This window comes from Leuciscus leuciscus (assembly GCF_965113295.1).
Source record: "Leuciscus leuciscus genome assembly, chromosome: 19".
Classification (NCBI taxonomy): Eukaryota; Metazoa; Chordata; class Actinopteri; order Cypriniformes; family Leuciscidae; genus Leuciscus; species Leuciscus leuciscus.
This window is the reverse complement of record NC_138743.1, coordinates 36476284-36497516: the sequence shown is the minus strand read 5'-3', so window position 1 is coordinate 36497516 and position 21233 is coordinate 36476284. Positions and strand designations below refer to the sequence as shown.

Sequence of the window (21233 nt, the reverse complement as noted above, 5' to 3'; positions counted from 1 at the left end):
TATTCGGGCCGTCCACAATGGGGCTACAAGCAGTAGACAGACCCTGTCGTGACGGACCCTCTCCAGAACTCCCGGGAGCAGAGCGATCGGGGGAAATGCGTACAGGCGCTGCCTCGGCCCTGCCTGCACCATGGCATCCAAACCCAGCAGGGCTGGATGCGTGAGAGAAAACCACAGTGGACAGTGTGTTGCCTCTTGAGACATGAACAGATCCACTTCCACTGGGCCGAACCTCTCGCATATAGACTCCACCGCCTCATAGAGGGCATGGTTTCAGACCCCCCTGATGATTTAGATAGGACACCACTGACATATTGTCTGTTCTCACAAGAACGAGGTGACCATTGAGGTCTGGCAGGAAACTCGTCAGAGCTCAGAAAAACGCCAACATTTCCAGGCAATTTATGTGCCAGGAAGAAGGATGGTCCTGCCATAGACCTCTTATAGAGTGGCCACCCCTGACCGCGCCCCAGCCCGTGAGGGATGCATCTGTCGAAACGGCTTTCCGGCGACATGACGCTCCCAGCACGGAACCTTGGGACAGGAACCAAGGTTTCTTCCACATAGATAGGGAACGACACCATCTGCGCGTAACCCTGATCATGTGGAACGGGTTCCCCCTCAGGGAAAACCCCTTGGTTTTCAACCACCACAGCAGGCCGGATGGAATCATGTTGGATGCTGCTGCCATGGGCCCTGACACTCTCTTTTTTGAAAATGTTTTACAGTGATGGCCTGGCCTAGCTTTACCCTGTTCACCATGGATGGGCTCGATCCATGCAGGCAACAGTTGTGAGTTGTGCATCGTAACCGAGTCCCCCACCATCCCCAGGAACGTAGTTCTCTGGGCATGTGCCAACACACTTTCCTTTGTGTTGAGTCTCAACCCCAAGCTCTGGATATGGGCAAGGATGACATCTCGATGCCGAACTGCCAGCTCCTGCGACTGGGCCAGAATAAGCCAGTCGTCGATGTGATTTAGCACCCTGATACCCTTAAGCCTCAGCGGAGCTAGAGCTGCATCCATGCATTTGGTGAAAGTGTGAGAGAGAGAGAGCTAGACCGAACGGAAGAACCCAATATTGGAACGCTTTGCCCCTGAAAGCAAACCTCAGGAACTTCTTGTGAGATGGAAGGATGGATATGTGGAAGTATGCGTCCTTCAGATCTATCGTCACAAACCAATCCTTGGATTTGATTTGGCTCACAATGGTGGAAATAGTGAGCATCTTGAACCTGAATCTCCTCAGAGACCGATTCAAGTGCCTTAGACCTATAATTGGAAACAACACACCAGCCTTCTTGAGAACTATAAAGTAGCAGCTGTAAAACCAGGACTCCCTGTCCAACAGAGGAACACGTTCTATAGCCTCCTTTGCCAACAGGGAGTTTACTTCTTGTTCCAATACCCGACCCTGCTGTGGGTTGACTGCAATCCAAACCACCCCATTGAAATTCAGTAGGGCGGAAATGGAACTGCAGCCTGTACCCCTTTCCCAAGAAGAAATATTCGGCAGGTTTTGCCATGCTTTTAAATATTCTACTAAGGGAACCAGCCTCTTGAGGCTAATTTCGGATCAGAGGTAGATTCGTTCTCAATCCCCTGAAGCTGCTCTCCGGCAGGGTTTGGTCTAAAACGATTTTCGATGTGCGGATGCGAGCGCTGCCTGGCCTGTGGGGCAGACAGTGCAGCGTGCGTTCGCTGGTAACCGATGTGTCCCGAAGCGCACTTGATGCTGGATACAAACATCGATTTCCTGAGGGCTCCACGGAGGAGGGAAAACTTCAGAGGTCTGCGCATAGCGACAGGACCTTACCCGAAGCTGTTTTCTCTTTGGAAAGCGTCGGGCAAGAGTATTGCTTCGACCCCCAGGCTTCCTCGGGGGCTATTTGCTGCTGCTTAAACTAGGAACTCGGCTCATAATGTGCGCAGGCAACCCCCTCGAGAACTGCCCATGCATGCTCTGCTCCCAGCTTAGTCAGATGATTATTAAATCTTTTTTAATTCCTCAGAATTAAATGCAGCCATAATAACCAGATAAGTAAAATATGGTCTGAATGGTAAGCTGAAATATTTAGCTCAAAGTCAGATATTCCACCATTTAATTCATCAGAATTAATTGCAGCCATAATAAACAGACAAGTGAAAAATGGTCTGAATGATAGGCTGAATAAAAATATAGAACTCAGATATTTATACATGTATACCTGTTTCGTAATCTACACGTTGCCTCGACAACGCGAGACACAAGCTGTTCATAGTACATATCGGCTTTCTTCCCTCGAGATGAAAGTCAATAGGCGCGAGGCTGAAACACCTGAAAGCGCACGTCTTTTTCTTTCGCTGTACGCTTCGAGATAGTTCTCAATTAACACAGTCAGCCCCCTCAAGAGCTGACTGTGCATGCCTCGCACCCAAACAGTATCACACACCGATCACGTGTGTCACGTCCCAAAGTTTAACGTGGGCAGGAAGACACACGCTTTCAGCTGTGCTTATGGTAACAATTTAAGTTCCCACAGGACAAACAACACCAAACAGTTGTACACAGAGCGCTTAAGGTTTTTTTTTTTTTTTTTGAAGAGCAACTGAAGAGCAAAAAGCTGACGCTGTTGCATCCCTTTGTAGCTTCCGTGTATGCCGTCACATGTTATGTCATGACGCAATGCAAATCAGGATTGGAATAGTTTCATTCAAGCTTCAGACACGCTATGCTGGGGGGCATTCCCCAAAGTGTCCTAATCGATGCAGTTCGAGTTCCCTCAAAAGGGAACTGCATAGCAACGGCTTAAGCCACCATTACAACTTCTGAAATTTTCCTTTGAAAATAATAATGTTTGGGCTGTTTATAAGGAAGAAGAATTAGAAAGTAGTTCTACACACAATAATGTTTTGAGGACACAAATCTGAAGAAAAAAAGTAATTAAATACAACACCTGAATAACATTTAAGCATGGTAATCCTGGTATACGACACAGAAGGTGCACAATGCTTGTCTCATCTAGTTCTGTTAAGGTTTCTGTTACAATTTTCAACAAGATTTTCTGCATATTTTCTCTTTTGGCATTCTCAAATGACTTGCTGTGTAATGTTGCACAAGTAATAAATATGTATAAGCATGAGGAAAAGGGAGACAGAAAGTACTGTCTGACTACTGGGAACTGACAATTCAGTTGATAAAATGAAGATGAAGTAATGGTAATCCAAGAATTAAAACATGATCCAGGAAAGTATAGTACCAAGACAGGCAAGACTGCCAAGGAGCTTTCGTGAGAAAGAGTGTCACTAAAAGTGCTATAAACTGGACAAAACCACAGCCTACTCAAGATTTTGAGGTGGAAAACGGGAGAACGATTTAATGTTAATAAAATGTCTAAATATTCATTTAATTTAATGTCTCATAATGTGTATTTGTTGTTTGCAATTTCACCATTGTAAGACCACAAAATATTACTGAAGTGTGAACCACCACAGCTTTTTCCCGCGAATGTGCAGAATCTGCCAATGTAATTACAATCGTTCTGAAAACTATGCTTAAAGCTGCAGTCTGTAGTTATTTCTCATTGTCGGCATCTCGTTCAAAATCTGAAATTGCAGTTATTCGCGGAATTATCAACTTTACGTGGGTTGTGCCTCGGCATGGCACAGCGCGGATGAATTCAATGTTTTTGAGGAGGAGTCAGTCACCGCGCCGGTGTGGATACTGTCATTCGGAATCACAGATTCTACTTTTTGGAAGTATGACCAACATAAGAATTTTCACCGGAAAATGTCGTCTGAACAAGTAAGTAACATCCTCTCTTGTCATCGCTTATCATAACACGTCAAACCGTGCAAATTATACTTTGTTCTCAAATTGGTAATGTTAACAACATCAGCATTGCGTGACTACATTTTATGCCCTTCCGATATTTATCCTTGTTTTCACATGGGCCGGTTGCAGTCTCTTTTCTTCTGCAGCCACTCCAAAGTCTTTTGCATTTTACAATGGGTAAATCTCCAGTTGTAACTGGTGATTGTCATTTGAACCTTTCTGGATCCGCCATCAAATCGATCATTTTAATTATATCAAGTGCTGTGAGAAAAGGCTATAAATCTCCACCTCCAACATCCTCACACACAATATAGCCTAATAGCCGAGACACGTTCTTTATGTGGACAGATGTGATGACGTAATGACGCAAAGACATGTTCGAATTTCCCGTGGAAATCCACCAGTACCACTGGAGTTAAAAACATTATGACAAGCTTACCGTTTTGAATCGAGCTAAGGCAAGCAGAGAGTTTTGAACACTGGCTGGTTATGTCCTTGCTCAAAAAATTATTTTGGATAATTTTTAACCCAAAAAAGTTACGGACTGCAGCTTTTAAGTGAATCTAAGGGGATAGAGAAGGGGAGGAGGAAAATTTAGCACCTACCGTAATTATAGAGGGTAGAGACTGATCACCATTCATTTGTGCTCTTTTAACACAGACATTTAAATATACAGCAGTATTTTTTTTCTTCAAGTGATAGGTGCATGAAATTATATTTACATTGTCTTTATGCATGTGTAGTCATTTTCTTGTTTTTTTTTCTATCTAAAAGCAACAACAACAACAACAAAAACACATTTTAAAGCAGTTAAGCAAAAATAAAACAATCAAAAACAAAAAAGCTACAATTTAGTGTGCCTCATTTATTTTATAACCCAGCTGCCAATGCTAAAAGGGTTTTCTTTATTCTAACACTGCATCCTAATCAGGCTCGATAATAGATTTTTTCTCCTAATCAGGCACGGCAGCAATACGCAATGATTCTAATTTAGAAATGGTTTCCATTTCTATTGCAGCTGGAACAACAACATCTAAAGTATGACAGTGATAATCTGAGGTACTGATTATGTGCTTTATTCAATGTTTATTCAATGTTAAAAGTGTCTAATGTGAATTTGAATTTAATTTATAGTAAGGCTGTCAATAGATTTTTTTAATAACATTTTTAATCGAGATTAATCGCACCCTTTTGTCACACTTGTCATGAAATTATGCATACATCATTTATCTTGTTTAACATATTCATTTTGTCACCATTTGCTTTTTCCAGCAAAGGAAACCATCAGGGTGATTCTCAAAAAACTGTAGGTATTTTCTCCAAGCTTGATTGCAATCCTCATCCATCAAAACTTTACTAGCGAAACATTTGTCTGCTTTATGTAGCCAAGAAATGTAGTTCTCTTACGAGAGGTCTCTCGTACTTGCGTAAGATATCTTACGCTAGGGGAAAACCTCTTTTCCTCGAGATATTGAAGCCAAAAATTATCCTTAATTTTGCAATAATGTAAAACGCATTGCAGCAGCATGCAGACATGGGCGAGACAGCTCGCGCGCCCATTGGCTGCTCTGCGGCAACTGCACCAGCCTATCGATAGAGGCTCCTCATGACGTCATGTCCCGCCGAAATCGGGTGGGGCCAGGGCTATAAATACGGCCCAGAGAGGCTGGTTTGGTCAGTTTTTCATCTCTTCAGCGGGCCTTCGCATCGCTGGATCCTGAGAGGAAGCCGCGCCGTCTGAGTCAAGCACCCAGCGGGATTAGTCTGCATCTGAAGCTGCTGGCCGACATCTCGCCGCCTTCAGTCGCCGTTTCTGCTGAAGCTTTCCGGCGTACATATCCTTTTCTCGTCTACTGTGTTTTGTGTATGTGTGTGTGTTCGCCGCCGCGACACACACTCTCATTGCACTAAAAGAGCCGGGCGTCTTTTTCAAAACGCCCCTTTCCCCCCCGACCCGCAAAGCTCGCCGGTGCGCCCGCTTGCCTTGCCTGCTTGGAGGATGATACCTGCTCTCCCTCTGTTCGAGCCGCGCAAACCGCGCCGTTCACAGGGGATGTCAGGAGCGGACGGTCACGGGGCTAGCTTTCTCTCTCCCTCTGTTCGAGCTGCGCAAAATGCGCCGTTCACAGGGGAGGCTGGAAGCGGACGGTCGGGGTTAGTTTTTCTTTACGTACAAGAAAGCTACCCTGCCTCTGCGCCCCATTCACGCGTCAATCACCAGCGAAAGGAGAAAATAGTGTTTTAGTCCCGCCGAGGCTGGACTGACCTGAAACTTCTCACACATTTCTCAGCTCCCTGATCAGGCGACTGGAAATATAAATATTGCAGCGCCGGCAAGCAAACGCCGAAGAAAACATGTTGACGCTCTTATGTGCTCGTGCATCTGAAAGCCTTTGTGTTCCCCCCTGTGGCTCAGTGGCGGAATCTTTGGTTTTTCACACGAGAGACCGGAGTTCGAATCTCGGTCTAACGGCAGATTAATTATGCCTCCAATGCTTCGCTCTGTCAGTTACCTGAAAGGCGACTGCAGATGTGCATTTTGCAGCCAACGAGCGCGTTGTACAACCCACTCGCCTGCACCCAAACACCGTTTCTATGGTTCCCGTGCGTCACTGGCGAAAGGAGAAAAGAGTGTTAATGTCCCGCTGCGGCCGGGCCGAATTCTATTTCTCATTCCCCTCTGAAGTTCGGGCGACTGGAAATGTCATACTGCAGTGAGCGAGCCTGTTGTAATGCACGCACGCCTGCAAACAAACGCCAGCATGTTGACGCTCTCTGTTTCTATGGCAACTTCTCGCTCGTTCAGTTCCAGCAAATGCGACTGTTCCAGTGTATTCTGCAGTAAACAAGTCGGCGACACAGCCCGCTTGCCTGCACACAAACGCCTCTTTACGGCTACCCAGATAAATCCCATAGAGTGTATTTTCTGGTGTTCCGGCCACGGCCGATGGTGTTATGAGTGTAGACAAAATGCCCAGTGCTCATTCCTACACAGAAACACAGCCCGTCGCACAGGGCTCGCGCACATGAAATCGACCCAGATCGATTGCGCATTAAATGTGGTAAATGTGCCCACTGCCCAGTGCCCACAAACACTACGTTCTGCATGTCTCAAGGTTTCTGTAAAACGAAACCAACATGCATGCGCTCTGCTCAGGCAGACAATGCTCTCAGTGTTGTAAATGTGCCCGCTATCCCACGCCCACATTCACACATAGACATGACAGGTCTTACGGGACTCGCCCAGCCCTCCCCCTCTCGGTTGACCACCGCAGAGGAGTCGAGCGCGGGCAATCTGCCCGCTGTTATCAGCGCGCCCCCTGCCTCAAATGTCATAAGCGCGACGCTTATGTTGCAGCACACTGAAGCCCCTCTGTCGCTGAGCGACCAGAGCGCGCTTCGCATTCAACCCCTAGCCATTCGTGCAAACGCATGGGCAAGGCTACCCGGGGTTTCGAAGTGGGTGCTAGACATTATAGAAAGAGGCTATTCGCTACAGTTCGGTCGACGCCCGCAACGCAAAGCGGCGCGAATCGATACTACGGTGAAAAAGGAAGTAGCACACCTACTTCGGGCCGAAATAGCGAAGTTACTGAGCAAAGGGGCTATAGAACCCCTATCACAAGCTCAGAGCGAAGGGGGCATGTACAGAAGATATTTTCTGGTACCCAAAAAAGACGGAGGTCTCAGACCCATTTTAGATCTAAGACGACTAAACAAAGCACTTCTGAAACGACGGTTCAGAATGCTCACGACCAAGAAAATCCTCTCGCAAATTTGCCAAGGGGACTGGTTCATGTCGATAGATCTGAAAGACGCTTATTTTCAAATACAAATAGCGTCACGTCACAGGCGATTTTTGAGATTCGCCTTCGAGGGCCAGGCATATCAGTACACAGTCCTGCCATTTGGCCTATCCCTGGCACCTCGCGTATTCACGATGTGCATGGATGCAGCGCTCGCACCCCTCAGGCTCCGAGGCATACGAGTGCTGAATTATTTGGACGATTGGCTGGTTCTAGCTCGATCACAGTCGGAGCTCATAGAACACAGGACCATATTACTCGATCACCTCGAGAATTTAGGTCTCACAGTCAATTCGGCAAAGAGTTCACTGACTCACCGTCAGAAAATATCTTTTCTGGGCACAGATCTGGACTCGCTGTCTATGACAGCACAGCTGTCGCCGCAGCGCAGACTAAGTATTCAGCGCATGACAGAGATTTTTCGCCACGGCGCTTTAGTCCCGCTCAAAAAGTTTCAAAGGATGCTGGGTCTCATGGCTTCAGCATCCTCAGTGCTTCAGCTGGGTCTGCTTCGCATGCGCCCGCTGCAGTATTGGTTGAAAGCGCGCGCCGCGCAGAGCTTGGACCTCCGGTCTCGCGCGCCTCAAGGTCGATCAGAAATGCGTCGCAGCTCTGAAACCTTGGACAGTGACCGACTGGTACCGGTCAGGTGTAAGCCTGGGGACTTCCTCGAGTGTAAAGGTGGTGTCTACGGACGCCTCAACCTCGGGATGGGGAGCGCTGCTCGAGGGCAGACCGTTATTCGGCCAGTGGTCGGAACGGGAAAAGCTTCTGCATATAAACTGCCTGGAAATGATGGCAGTCGACAACGCGCTGAGGCGCTTTTGTCCCCAGATAAAAAGACACCACGTCTTGGTCCGTTCGGACAACATGTCAGTGGTGGCTTATATAAATCACCAAGGAGGTATCAGATCCAGAATCCTTCACAGGCTGACAGAACGCCTCCTGGTCTGGGCTCAGCACAAAAGTTCTGCCGACAGGAGAATGGTCTTTACATCCACAGACAGTCAAAATGCTATGGAGGACATTTGGCAGAGCGGAAATAGACCTATTTGCGTCTCAAGAGAACGCTCATTGTCAGGAATTCTTCTCCAAGAGCAGGGATGCGCTGGCTCACGTCTGGCCCCGCTGCCCGCTCTATGCGTTTCCCCCTGTCACGCTCCTACCCCAGGTGTTAGAGCGAATCAGGGAGAGCGGATGCCCAGTGCTACTCGTCGCCCCATTTTGGACAAACCAAGTCTGGTTTCCAGTCCTGATGCAGCTGACGAGTACCGCCCCGTGGCCGATACCGGTGAGGAGGGATCTCCTCTCGCGGGCGAACGGCTCGATCTGGCATCCTCGCCCGGAGCTTTGGTCCCTACATGTGTGGGCCATCAACGGGTACCCGTTAACCTCCCAGCGGGAGTGTTAAACACGATCACGCAGGCTAGAGCTCCATCTACGAGGCGGCTCTATTCCTCAAAATGGTCTGTGTTCACTAGCTGGTGTACAGCGAGTGGCACTTCACCCTCACGCTGTGGGGTGCCGGAGGTTCTCTCCTTTTTTACAAGAGCTTCTGGATAAGGGCAGAACCCCATCCACGCTCAAAGTTTATGTGGCGGCCATAGCAGCGTTCGCTGAACCACCGCTTGGCCAGTCATTAGGAAGGAACGATCTGGTCATTCGCTTCATTAGAGGAGCTAAGAGGCTGAACCCTCCCAGACCACCCTCAGTTCCCGTTTGGGACCTTTCCACGGTTCTGGAAGCCATGAAAGGTGCCCCATTCGAGCCAATACGGTCAATAGACCTGAAACCCTTGTGTTTCTTCTGGCTCTCGCTTCAGTGAAGCGCATAGGGGATTTGCAAGCGCTCTCAGTGAGCACGACGTGTATGGAGTTTGGGCCGAATGACTCGAGAGTCATACTCAAACCAAAGCACGGATATGTTCCTAAATCCCTCAACACACCGTTTAGGGCACAGGTTATCTCCCTGTCGGCCCTGCCGGTATCTGAGGAGGAAGGGGGAGCAGGCTTCCTTTGCCCGGTCAGGGCGTTAAGAGCCTATGTGTCTCGCTCATCTGTTTTCAGACAGACGGAGCAGCTCTTTGTTTTGTTCAGCGGACGTTCTAAGGGACTAGCTGCGTCAAAACAGAGTCTATCCAGATGGATAGTTGATGCTATAGCGCTAGCTTACACATCCAAGGGCCTGCAATGCCCGATAGGTGTCAAAGCGCACTCCACAAGAGGCATGGCCTCGTCGTGGGCTTGGTCCAGTGGGATTGCCTTGCAAGATATCTGTATGGCGGCAGGCTGGGCCTCCCCGTCTACATTTATAAGGTTTTATAACCTCGAGGTTCCCGCTTTAAGCTAGGTTGCTCTCGGTTAAATTTTTCAGTTTTGCCCGCCCGATGCTATCGGCTCGGGATGCTGAAACTGCTAGAGCATCGATCACTGATCGCCTATATACTTCTGTGGGCAGTACGTAAGTCCCCCATATTTACCAGTCCAGGCTGAGTTCGCCCTGGCTGTGTGGAACACTTGATATAACATGCTCTTATCAGAGCTCAATATTACAGGAATGATGCTATTCTAGCCCCTCTTCTCGGATTCTCTGTGAGTCCCTTGTGATTAGGCACTGTATGAGCCCCGGGCACCTGCCCTTGGGACTTTAGTGTTATGTCTCAAGCACGCACGGCGTTTTACATTGTGTTCCCCTAGCGTAAGATATCTTACGCAAGTACGAGAGACCTCTCGTAAGAGAACGTACTCGGTTACTAACGTAACCTCGGTTCTCTCTAGAAGAGGGAACGAGTACTTGCGTATCTTGCCGTGCATGCGTCATGTTCTGATTCGCTTCAGCGACGAAAAACTGACCAAACCAGCCTCTCTGGGCCGTATTTATAGCCCTGGCCCCACCCGATTTCGGCGGGACATGACGTAATGGGCGCTCATTGGTTCTGACGTGAGGAGCCTCTATCGATAGGCTGGTGCAGTTGCCGCAGAGCAGCCAATGGGCGCGCGAGCTGTCTGGCCCATGTCTGCATGCTGCTGCAATGCGTTTTACATTATTGCAAAATTAAGGATCATTTTTGGCTTCAATATCTCGAGGAAAAGAGGTTTTCCCCTAGCGTAAGATATCTTACGCAAGTACTCGTTCCCTCTTCTAGAGAGAACCGAGGTTACGTTAGTAACCGAGTACGTTTGCGTATCATCTGGCCATACAGCGGTGGGATGTTTTGACCTTCTGTTCAGTCTGTATTTCACACAGTGAGATGCATGAGGGCCCGTGCTCTTCAGAAACAATCACATAATATGACAACGCTTTGTTTTAAAACGAAACACACTGGAATTAATAATTCACTGAAAACGCAATGTGAGTCTCTATTCTGTCTGCCATCTCTGATGTAATCAGCTTGGTTTTCTTTACATTAGCGCTGTTTTGGGCTGACTGAATGAATACGCTTACTGGATAATTGGACTGAAAACTTACCCAGAGTTTAATTGCTTAAAATGATCTGATTGCAAACAGAGAAGCGAAATTGGGTTAAAGGGTTAGAATTGAAATTTCATCTAACAGCGTGATGTAAATTACGGTAATGACGCAATTTCACAAGCTTCAGGAATGTATTTGCGTTAAATTATTTCATTGTGTTAAGAATTTTGAATTAATCGCATGCATTAACATTTTAATGTTGAAAGCTCTAAGCCGTTCTGAAAGCGACAATGGATCATTCACCTCAGATTTTAGGATTAAAGGAAACAAAAAGGTTCAAACAATCAACTCAAACGCAATGTGAACAGTCAAGTGTATTCAGTGAAGTCACTCAGTACATATTTTAATAATGTTCGAATAAATAATTTGATTATACATTTATCTAATTGGTTGCGAGTGCAGTGCGCTTGCAAAGAGACTCCGCCCACACGCTCTTCTGATTGGCTGTGGACAATTGTTGCTGAAATCTCATCGAATCGCATCTGGTTGTGACAGTGTTAAGGCCCGTACACACCGGGACGAAATTCGCGCGCGATATTCGCCGACGTTTAACGCCTCGTGACTAAACAAAGGGCGCCAATGTGAGTGTGCACACCGACGCAAAAAACGCCACGCGTAAAAGCGTAATTTTTTTTAAAACGCCTCGGGTTCGTTTTTTTGGTTTGATGCGCCGCGTCAAAAACTATCCGACCAATGAGATTGGCGCTTTTGCTCACGTGTCTGGAGCTTCTGAAGTTACAGTAAAACACAACTTGGGGGCGCTCAAACACCAAACGGTCTTGCCGAGCACACATACGTAACAGCGAAGAAGATATACGCCAAGTAGCGTCTACACTGCCCATAGACAGACACTGCCGGGAAGAAATAAGACGAGGAAGATGCAAGGCAAGATGAATGTAGAGCTGCTGGTCTCGTTGGTGTCGGAACATAAAGAACTATATGACAAACGCGACAGCGACTACAAAAATCTTGATAAAAGAGAACTGTTATGGAGTGGTATTGCAGAGTATATACTGTTATGGAGTGGTATTGTATTTCTGTTTTACATTAAGCGCCATCTAATGTCAGGGAATGAATTTGCATGTTCACTCGGCTCATCGTCAGCAAAAATCGCTTGGGTGTGAACACAAAAAACGCGTTAAAAAACACTGGCGAATAACGCGCGCCGATATTCGTCCTGGTGTGTACGGCCCTTTAGAGAGACTGCAGCTGTGAGGCTACTACATTTTCTAAAACTTTGGTGAGAAGTAGGACAATACAAATTGGTCTGTAATTAGCAAATATAGCAGGGACTGATTGAGGTTTCTCAAGAATTTGAGTGACGAATTTTGAGATCTTCAGGGACAATATGACAGAAAGGACCTGTCTTGAGCAAAAGCAAAATGGAAAGATGTCGGATAGACAAACTGTACAAAGAGAGGTAGACACAGTCAAAGAAGATGTTTATTTCATAAATAACTCTGTGATTGATGGTGTGCAGTGCAGGTAATAAAGAAATAGTAAAGAAGATACAAACCTTCTTCACATAGGTTGAGTTTTGATAGATTCATCCCATCGTAGCCCTCCTCATAAAATGAGCTGTTATCCCTATCTTCACTGTTGGTGGTCAGATACATTGCCTTGTTCTCCATTCACAACCCACTGCAAAAATGGCAAACAAATGGAACAAAATAAATTATTCAAGGACAGAACAAGCTGTTGTCAGTGGCAAATTAGTTGCAAATAAAGATAAGAAAAATATCTAATTGCAGCAGATTTTGATTTTATTAACAAAACTCTCAAAACAACATACTCAGGATACTTAGACTTACAAAAACTGAAACAGAACAACCACTGAGAACAGATAAAAAAACTGAAAGAAACGCAGAGCTTAAATACCCACACAAACTAATCAATGAAATGAACAAGTGCACATGATAATCAAAATTTATGAAAAAACATGGAAACGAACTGAAGACTATAGGCAACAGAATTAAAACCCACCCTAAACAGACATAAACACAGATTACCCATTGCAGCTGTGACCAACAAGGGAAGATTAGTTAGATTTATACAATTTTAATATACAATTTGGCCATCTTTACACTTTAAGAACTGTTTGTACCATTTGACTTTCTCATAAATAACAGTGTCCTACAATGAAAATGGTAATTATTACATAGAGTTCATCAACAAAGGTACAAAATCACACATAAAGAAGCATCTGATTTTGGTTTACATGTGATCTACACCACGTTAAAATTATATATACTATACAGTTTGGAAAAAAATGGATGAAAAAATGCCTAATTACCACTTACAGAAAGTAACATTTTTAACAAAAGAATATTACTTTCAAAAGGTGATTTAGTCCTAGCTACTGTTGACATCATTGTTTATATCTGAACTATGAACTTTTATCCCAGTACTTCTGCAATAATCTGAATTATTGTATGACAGAAATAATAATACTGTGTGTTTGAAAAGACTGTTTGTGAAGCTGTTTTATATCTATACATGACAACTGCTCTCTCCGGATCAGATCTGAATGTTCACTGTGATCGTACTTGTGACTTGTCAAAGGTTTAATAGACATAGAGCCGAATCGCTGTCATTTAGGATAATAAGATTGTTATCATTGTCCCTCATTTGTAAAGTCACTTTGAATAAAAGCACCTGCTAAAAGAATAAGTGTAATTATTTGTTTTACTTTATTACTATTTTCTTAGGAATATTTTATTTTAGGTGTGGATAGGTATCTCACATGACAAGCACACATTGGAATTGCTCATGATTTTTTTTTTTTTTTTTTTTTTGCATTAGTCAATAAAGATTGTGTTTTGTCAATTAGGTGTATTTTTATTTAAAAACTGTAGTTTCATATTTAGCATTTATTAAGGTCATCGAAATGAGTATGGCTTCACTGACCCTCACAGGCAATTTATAAAAACGAAATGTTTAGAAATGGTTTGTGTGGAAATATTACAAAGTCTGTAAACAGGACGTTAACACGGGGCAAAGACAGGAGACGCTGAAGACGGACGCAAAGAGGAGAGAAAATATTGCACAAGGCACAGCAATCTCACTGTTCGCTGTGCTCGAAATCTAGAAAGAAAAATATAAATATTGTATTGGGGGTGGGGGTTTATATGAATGTATCTCTGACGGGAACTGACTGTCTTCAGAATAGTTTTGATATCGGAATCAACCAATTTGCTAATAAAAAAAAATGCTTGGTGCATCACTAGAAATGTTGATAACGTTGTATAAACATTATCACAATCTTAATTCCCAGATGTGGGAAACTGCAAGGTTAAGGTGATTAAGAATTATGATCAAGAGTCTTCTATATTGAATATTGTAACTTAATAATGTAACAAGAAAAAAATTCCACCAAAGCCAGAGAACTGGACTATTCTCCATCACTGCATGGCTTCCATGAGGATAAAGCTCACACAAAAGTCAAAGTTTGAAGAATCTACTTCTGTCTGAATGGTCATTGTAACCACCATTTACTTCTTACAAAACAAACAGAGCCTAGTTTAAAAATGTAATTAAAAAGCACTCTATCTGGTCTCTCTGATTACACAAGTGCACACTGACAGTTTGGCACAAAGCGTGGACAGCACTGTGAGCTCATGTGGCTGCTATGCAACTCAGATTACTGTAAATCTACTGGATAATGGAGACAAAAAAAAAAAAGACCAAAAAAAAAGAAAAAAGAGAGAGCAAACCTCTCTGCTCTGCAAACCTTTTCACTTTTTCAGTTCCCACATCTGTCTCCAATATTTGTCTCTTTACATTGCAGACTGCATCTTATATGAGAAGTTGCATACTTTTTTTTGGTGCAGCATTCTGTTTCCAAAAGCAAAATAACACAATGAATAACACAATTAACATGACACAATTGTTAATATTTTCATCATCGTCACAGCAACTTCAAAAAGAGGACAGGTTTATCATTGATGATAAATGACTTCACTTAGCTATGTTATAGGGTAAATGCCTTGTGCTAAGGTTGAGGATGGTAACATAATGTATGTCCCTTTAATGAGCAATTATTGCGCAAAAACCAGTACACTGCCATGCCTTGCTCATCCCATACATTACTTAGTAGAAAACGTTACATTTATGATTCCATTGTGTGCTGTGGCTAGTAGTTAACCTGAAAGATTCGGTTGAGATACTTTGGTATTTTTAGATTAAAAAAAATAAAAAAATGGAATAACTCTCCACAATTGAATTAAGTTAAACCAAAGATTGCCAAGGTGCATGAACTGCTTACAACACCCTCAATACATCTTCACACAAATACCGTTTTAGTCTTAATCTGACTGTAAGTGGTGACATTCCAATATACAAGACAATAAATACAAATCTGCTGTAGAATAGCATAGTACAGGGATAGGCAACTCCGGTCCTGGAGGGCCGCTGACCTGCAGAGTTTAGCTCCAACCCTAATTAAACACACCTGAACAAGGCAATCAATGTTTTCAGGATTACTAGATAGATACAGGCAGGTGAGTTTTTATCAGGGCTGAAGCTAAACTCTGCAGGACAGCGGCCCTCCAGGACCGGAGTTGCCTATCCCTGGCATAGTAGATATGAGACTTGCAGTAAATGATTGTATGACAACAAAAATATAGAAACTTTTTTGATCACAACCACTTTTAGGCAGACGAGGCAGGAAAATACAATTCCACAATACCGAGAATAAAACAAGTAGACAGCTATCCTGATAAACACAAAATGCACTTGAAAACATTCTACAATCTTATACTGTCTCAATTCGACCTGTCAGCTCTGAACGACATCATCAAGAAAAAAGCTGTTTGTATCATTACCGGAGTCAAGTGGGTGCTGAAAGCCGCAGGTTCTTGTTCAGGCGATGCTCTCTCACTGGTGGAGACTGAGCAGAGCAAAAATCCGTCAGCTTAAAACTATTTTGTTTTTTTGCTGTCGCGCTACACGGACACCAGATCTGCGTAACGTTTTTCTGTAAATTCTGTGTACAGAGCAAATATATTCTTGCCTCAATCCATCGTCAAGCGTCCTTCGCACTCAAGAAAGTGTCCAATTTCATGCGACTCCCACATGTGGGAAAACACACAAAAGTGCTTCCCAGGGTTGCCAGATTGGGTAGACTAGGACCCTCACAGGCTACATGCAGACCAGAAAAGCGCTCATTGCGAGAGAGCTTATCACCATGATATCACAATTGGCATTATTTTTTTTTTGGAATAATACCAGAAATGCTGCAGGTAAAAGAAAAATATCCACATTGTAATAATATCAACATATGTTCACATAGAAATAATATCAATTTAGCTGAGTATCAATTCAGCTGTCTGGTGCTGCTTTTCAGACGTTTGTTTTTAATAGAGATTTCACACTACAAAAACATATGAAACAATAATGGCAAACTTTGCAAAGTATCCACTATCAGAGAACAAATGTATTAGGCTTCAACATAAGCAAAAGAAATGCACAGTAAAAATATATGTGTTTTTACAGAGAAAATGCAGTCAAATTTAACAATGATTTCACAATTTGTAGCCTATATAAAACGAGCCGTAGACATTTTCTTACAAATACAGACATTCAGACCACTGAAAAAACTGGCCTCTTCCCTTAAATAAAGGTAAATGTCATGAAGTTTAACCTGAGATGTCCACAAATATACATAAATATAATTGAGTGATGATTGAGCATCATTGAAGACACAAGAACCACAACTGACTTGTGACAGCCTTAGATGAAATCAACTGAAGATAAAAGACATTAAAGTTATTGTACTATTTTAAAGTTTCCTAATGTTGTTTTGGAGTCTCCTACAACAGGTTTACATGCATCAAAGGTAAAAAAAACTGTTTCATTTTCTCATAATATACATTTGCACATCACATTTTTCAATGATTCTCAAACGACTCATCAGATGAATAAATCTCTCTAAATCCCTCCTTTCCGCGAGCTACTCTGCTCTGATTGGCCATACAGCTTAGTCTGTTGTGATTGGTTTACCTTGTACTCGCGCGCGTCGAAAACAAAAAAATGCCCATTGCCATAACAACGTCAGCTGTCCTGAGGCCTCCTACACCGTAGGTGTACTCAGAGTCGAATCTTACTTTTGAAATACAATAACTTTATATACGGTGCACTTTCAGATTTAAAACTTTGCAGGATGTCTTTATTCACTTAGAGCTGTTACACACTACATGAAAGGTCATTTTCAAAAATGTATAATGGGGCACTTTAAATATCTCAAAATCTCAGCAGAGGAGGATTAAACATCTCCACAAACAGCATTACCAGCTTCACTTTTTACTAACCAGTTTCCATTAAAGTGCCCCTATTATGGATTTTTGAAAATTACCTTTCATGTAGTGTGTAACAGCTCTAAGTGAATGAAAACATCCTGCAAAGTTTTAAATCTGAAAGTGCACCGTATATAAAGGTATTGTCTTCCAAAAGTAAGAGTCGACTCTGAGTCAATGAAATGAATCGTTTTTCAAACAGTCATAAGCCGTTTCGTTGTGACGTCAAGACGAAACATTAGCATATTGCCCGGCCACTTACCCCTAATTTTGATCCGATCCGCTCTGATCCGCTCCGGAACGGCGGCGGAGTCAATAGGTTTCCATTAAAGTCAATGTGTGTATTTTCACTGACTGCGGAACGGCTATGTTCCGACTCCGGCGATCCTCAGCCCTCCGGAGCAGATTCGCAGAGATTCTATTTTTGCCGGATGCCGGAGAGCTCCGCCGCAATTCAGCACTTATATCGCGCGATCATACATGAATTTGCGCGATCTCGTGGGTCCTCGTGACTTCAGCTGTCAGTCATGGCCGCAGCCGTTCGGCAACAAATCCGGACCTGGTGGGTATTGAAGGACTGCGGAGCACGGAGCCGATCCGCAGCGGAGCCGATCCACAGCAGTTCCGCAGTTAGTGGAAATCCGGGGTTATTGCACTTGCAGACACGAGGGAAAACTTGAACCTCAAACACTGCAGCTGATTCCTGTGGATACTGGATAGCATCATGTCGAGAAGACGCTATATATAAAATACATATTAAACACTACGCATCAATATCTCTTCTCTTTGTGCTTTGAACTTTTCATTGCGAAGTGCTGTCGCTGCGCGCTGTGACTCCATGTTGCTTCAAGCGCATCATATGGCGCTGGGGATGCGCATAAGCGTTCCGTGCCGCTCTTTATTTGAGCCTTTCATATTACAATACTTTTGCGCAATGGAAGTTTATTGATAGCCTTAGTTGTTCTGTCCTATCTCTCATATGTTGCTGCTTCATTAAAAAGCTGCGCTTAAATTTTTTAAAGAAATGTATTTTAATTATATTATATATTTTGTCCGTATATTGTTTTACAAAGTTAGGAAAATAATGTTTAAGTCAAGCTTGATGCCTTTCACATAAGAATAATCACAGTCTCTTCCCCACAGTGAGGATTACAGATAGCCTACAGTTTATTAGGTAATTCAGGTCCGTATTCACTTGTTTTTTATTTAATATTGAAAGTAGAAAAACGAGAAAACTGTAATTTTTTCGTTTTTTAATAAAAAACAAACGAAAAACAAGTATTCAGCTTGATTTTACGTTTTTCATTCTCAGGTAGAAAAAATTATAAACAGCTTGAATATTCGATTTCTATACGTGTACGGGAATAAAACGCCCCTTTCCTCGTATTTGTCAGCCGAAGATCAAACTGTTCCATCATCAGTTCTTTCAGTTCCGCACAGCAGAATAATAGTCCTCCGCTGCAGTTGTACGGATTCTTAACGCGTTTATTGCAACTACTACATTTCATATTTTTCTCATCAAACAACCAGACTAATGGCTCGACACGAACCGTACCGTAGAAGAGCCTAGACAGGGCTTTCTTCTGTGTAGACCATAGACTGGTGTAGACCAGCAGTTCTCAAGTGCCAGGGGGTCCGTGAAATAATTTGCTATAACCTACCATATTTTCCGGACAGTAAACTAAAGTCAAGTTTTTTATCATGAAACAAGCTGTGATTTATTCCAAAGTGACTTAGGCCTATATAAGCATTTAAGTTCGTTCAAATAATCTAAATGTTGACTTTGAAAAGTAGGTGCACCAAGACTATTCGCTGTATTTTGGTTCATTTTTGGTGTGCGCCAGAAAGATGTTCAAGGAGACCAAAACGTTCTAGCATGTTGTTTTCTTTATTTTTCAAAGGCATGACATTTTGTAGTCATTTTGAATGTACAAAAATAAAAATATACATTTTACTATTTCGAATGATGTCATATTATCTGTATGACTATAAATGACAGAGTATTAAGTTATTTCCCGTGCTGAGGAACAAATCCAGTGATGGCGCCGGCGCATGGCGTGCTCACACAATATTATCAGTTCCCTTTCGTGGTCATTCCGAGTTACGTCGGATGACGACGAATGGGGTTTCGCTTAGAAAGCCTATCACCTTCGAGTATATAAAACGAGCCAATGGCAATGAAATGCCATGGGTCTGCGGAATTTGCACAGCGTATCTCCGCCCCACGCAGGGGGTATATAAGAAAGTACGCCGGCAACATGCAGATATGTTTTCGCTTCGGAGCCGAGAGCTTTCTTCACTCCATTGAAGCCTAAAATCTTGAGTTCCTCTTCATCTCCTATCCTTCGAGACGAGCGAACTCTCCGGTGTTGGTGTGACGGCGATCTCCAGCGAGTGCACATTACCCTGCTGATCTGGTCAGTGATCTGACAGATAGTGTGTTTCTCCCTGGTCGCTTCAGCATCCGCGGAGTTTATCCTCTCACAAAAAGAGCATTGCACGCGGCACGTCTTTTTAAAGATGCCTCGCCCGTGCACTTCTGGTTGTGGTCGCAATGTTTCCTCTTCTGATGGGCACAATCGCTGCTTTGTGTGTTTGGGCATTGATCACGCTAAAGCAGCGCTTGTGGATGACTCATGTTCTCACTGTGGGAACATGACCATCTCCGCGCTTCGGTCGAGATTCAATGAGCTCACTCGAGCGAGAGTCCCCTCATCCACACCCCGATCTACGGTCTCCACGAGAGGCGGTACTTCGGCTGGTGGCCAGGGTGACCTGAGGGTGACGGTGTGGAACAAACCGCCGATTCGTCCACGGTCCACACCCCCCTCTCCAGCTCTGGTACCCGCGAGCGTCCAGACTGAGATCGCTGGTCCCTCCACGGAGGCCCCGCGAATCTCGTTTGGCGCTCCAGAGGAGGATGCAATGTCGATCACTGCATCACAAGGTGGGCGTGAGTCATTGGGAAGTGATGATTCAGCTGTGCTGCCGCCTTCGGGTGTGCCAGCATTGCCCGAGTCAGATCCCGAGATGACGGCCATGCTTTCCCGGGCAGCCGCGGCCATTGGGCTCGAGTGGTTCCCGCCACCTGACCCAGTGCGCTCGCGGCTGGACGATTGGTTTTTGGATGCGGCCGCTGACCCTCGTCTGCGTCCAACCCCAATACCTTTCTTCCCGGATGTGCATGAGGAGGTCACGCGGTCCTGGAAGACACCATTGTCTTCCCGCGATCGTTCGTCGACCTTCTCCGCCTTTCCTCCCCTCGATAAGGCTGCTGCTTGTGGGTACACTGGGGTTCCCCCGGTGGAGCGTTCTGTCGCGTGCGCTTCATCGCGTGGCGACCCTAAGCACCCATCCAAAGCCTGTAGATTTTCGTCTACCCTGGTGGCGAAGTCTTACAGAGCGGCGGGACAGGCAGCTGCCTCTTTGCATGCCATGGCCATCTTGCAGGTCTGAACCTGGCTGATATGCGGGAGGCCGAGCGGACTCGTCTGCTCGACACCCCCATATCCCAGGCCGGTCTCTTCGGCGGTGCGGTCGAGGACTTTGCCCAACAGTTCTCGACCGCTCAGAAGCAGACTGAGGCGATCAAGCACATTCTGCCCCGACGGCCCGCTGCTGCCTCCACCCAGCCGTCGGCACAGAATCCTCAGCCTGCTCGCCGCCGAGGGCGCCCTCCCGCGGCTACCGCCCCTCCCGCACGGCCCCAGCAGCAGCCTCCACCCGGGCCGCGTCGTGGAGGAAGCCGCAGGAAGGCGCCACAGCCCTCTCCGGCCCCGCGCCCCGCTAAACGCCAGGCTAAGCGGCGCCCCTGAGACGGGCTGCTCAGGATTGGCAATCAGTCTTTC

At 44.8% G+C, this 21233-nt stretch overlaps 1 protein-coding gene across 3 annotated transcripts in view; it reads right to left on the bottom strand.

Annotated features, from left to right (window-relative positions):
* scara5 (scavenger receptor class A, member 5 (putative)) overlaps positions 1-16148 on the bottom strand; it is a 49713-nt gene extending 33565 nt beyond the window's left edge. For all 3 annotated transcript variants that reach the window (XM_082147957.1, XM_082147958.1, XM_082147959.1), the window contains exons 1-2: positions 15916-16148; positions 12609-12733 (exon numbers count right to left, since the gene is read on the bottom strand). In XM_082147957.1, the coding sequence (XP_082004083.1) occupies positions 12609-12723 (115 nt within the window). In that variant the 5' untranslated portion in view covers positions 12724-12733; positions 15916-16148. The remainder of the gene's footprint in view (positions 1-12608; positions 12734-15915) is intronic.
* Between the last annotated feature and the right edge of the window lie 5085 nt (positions 16149-21233).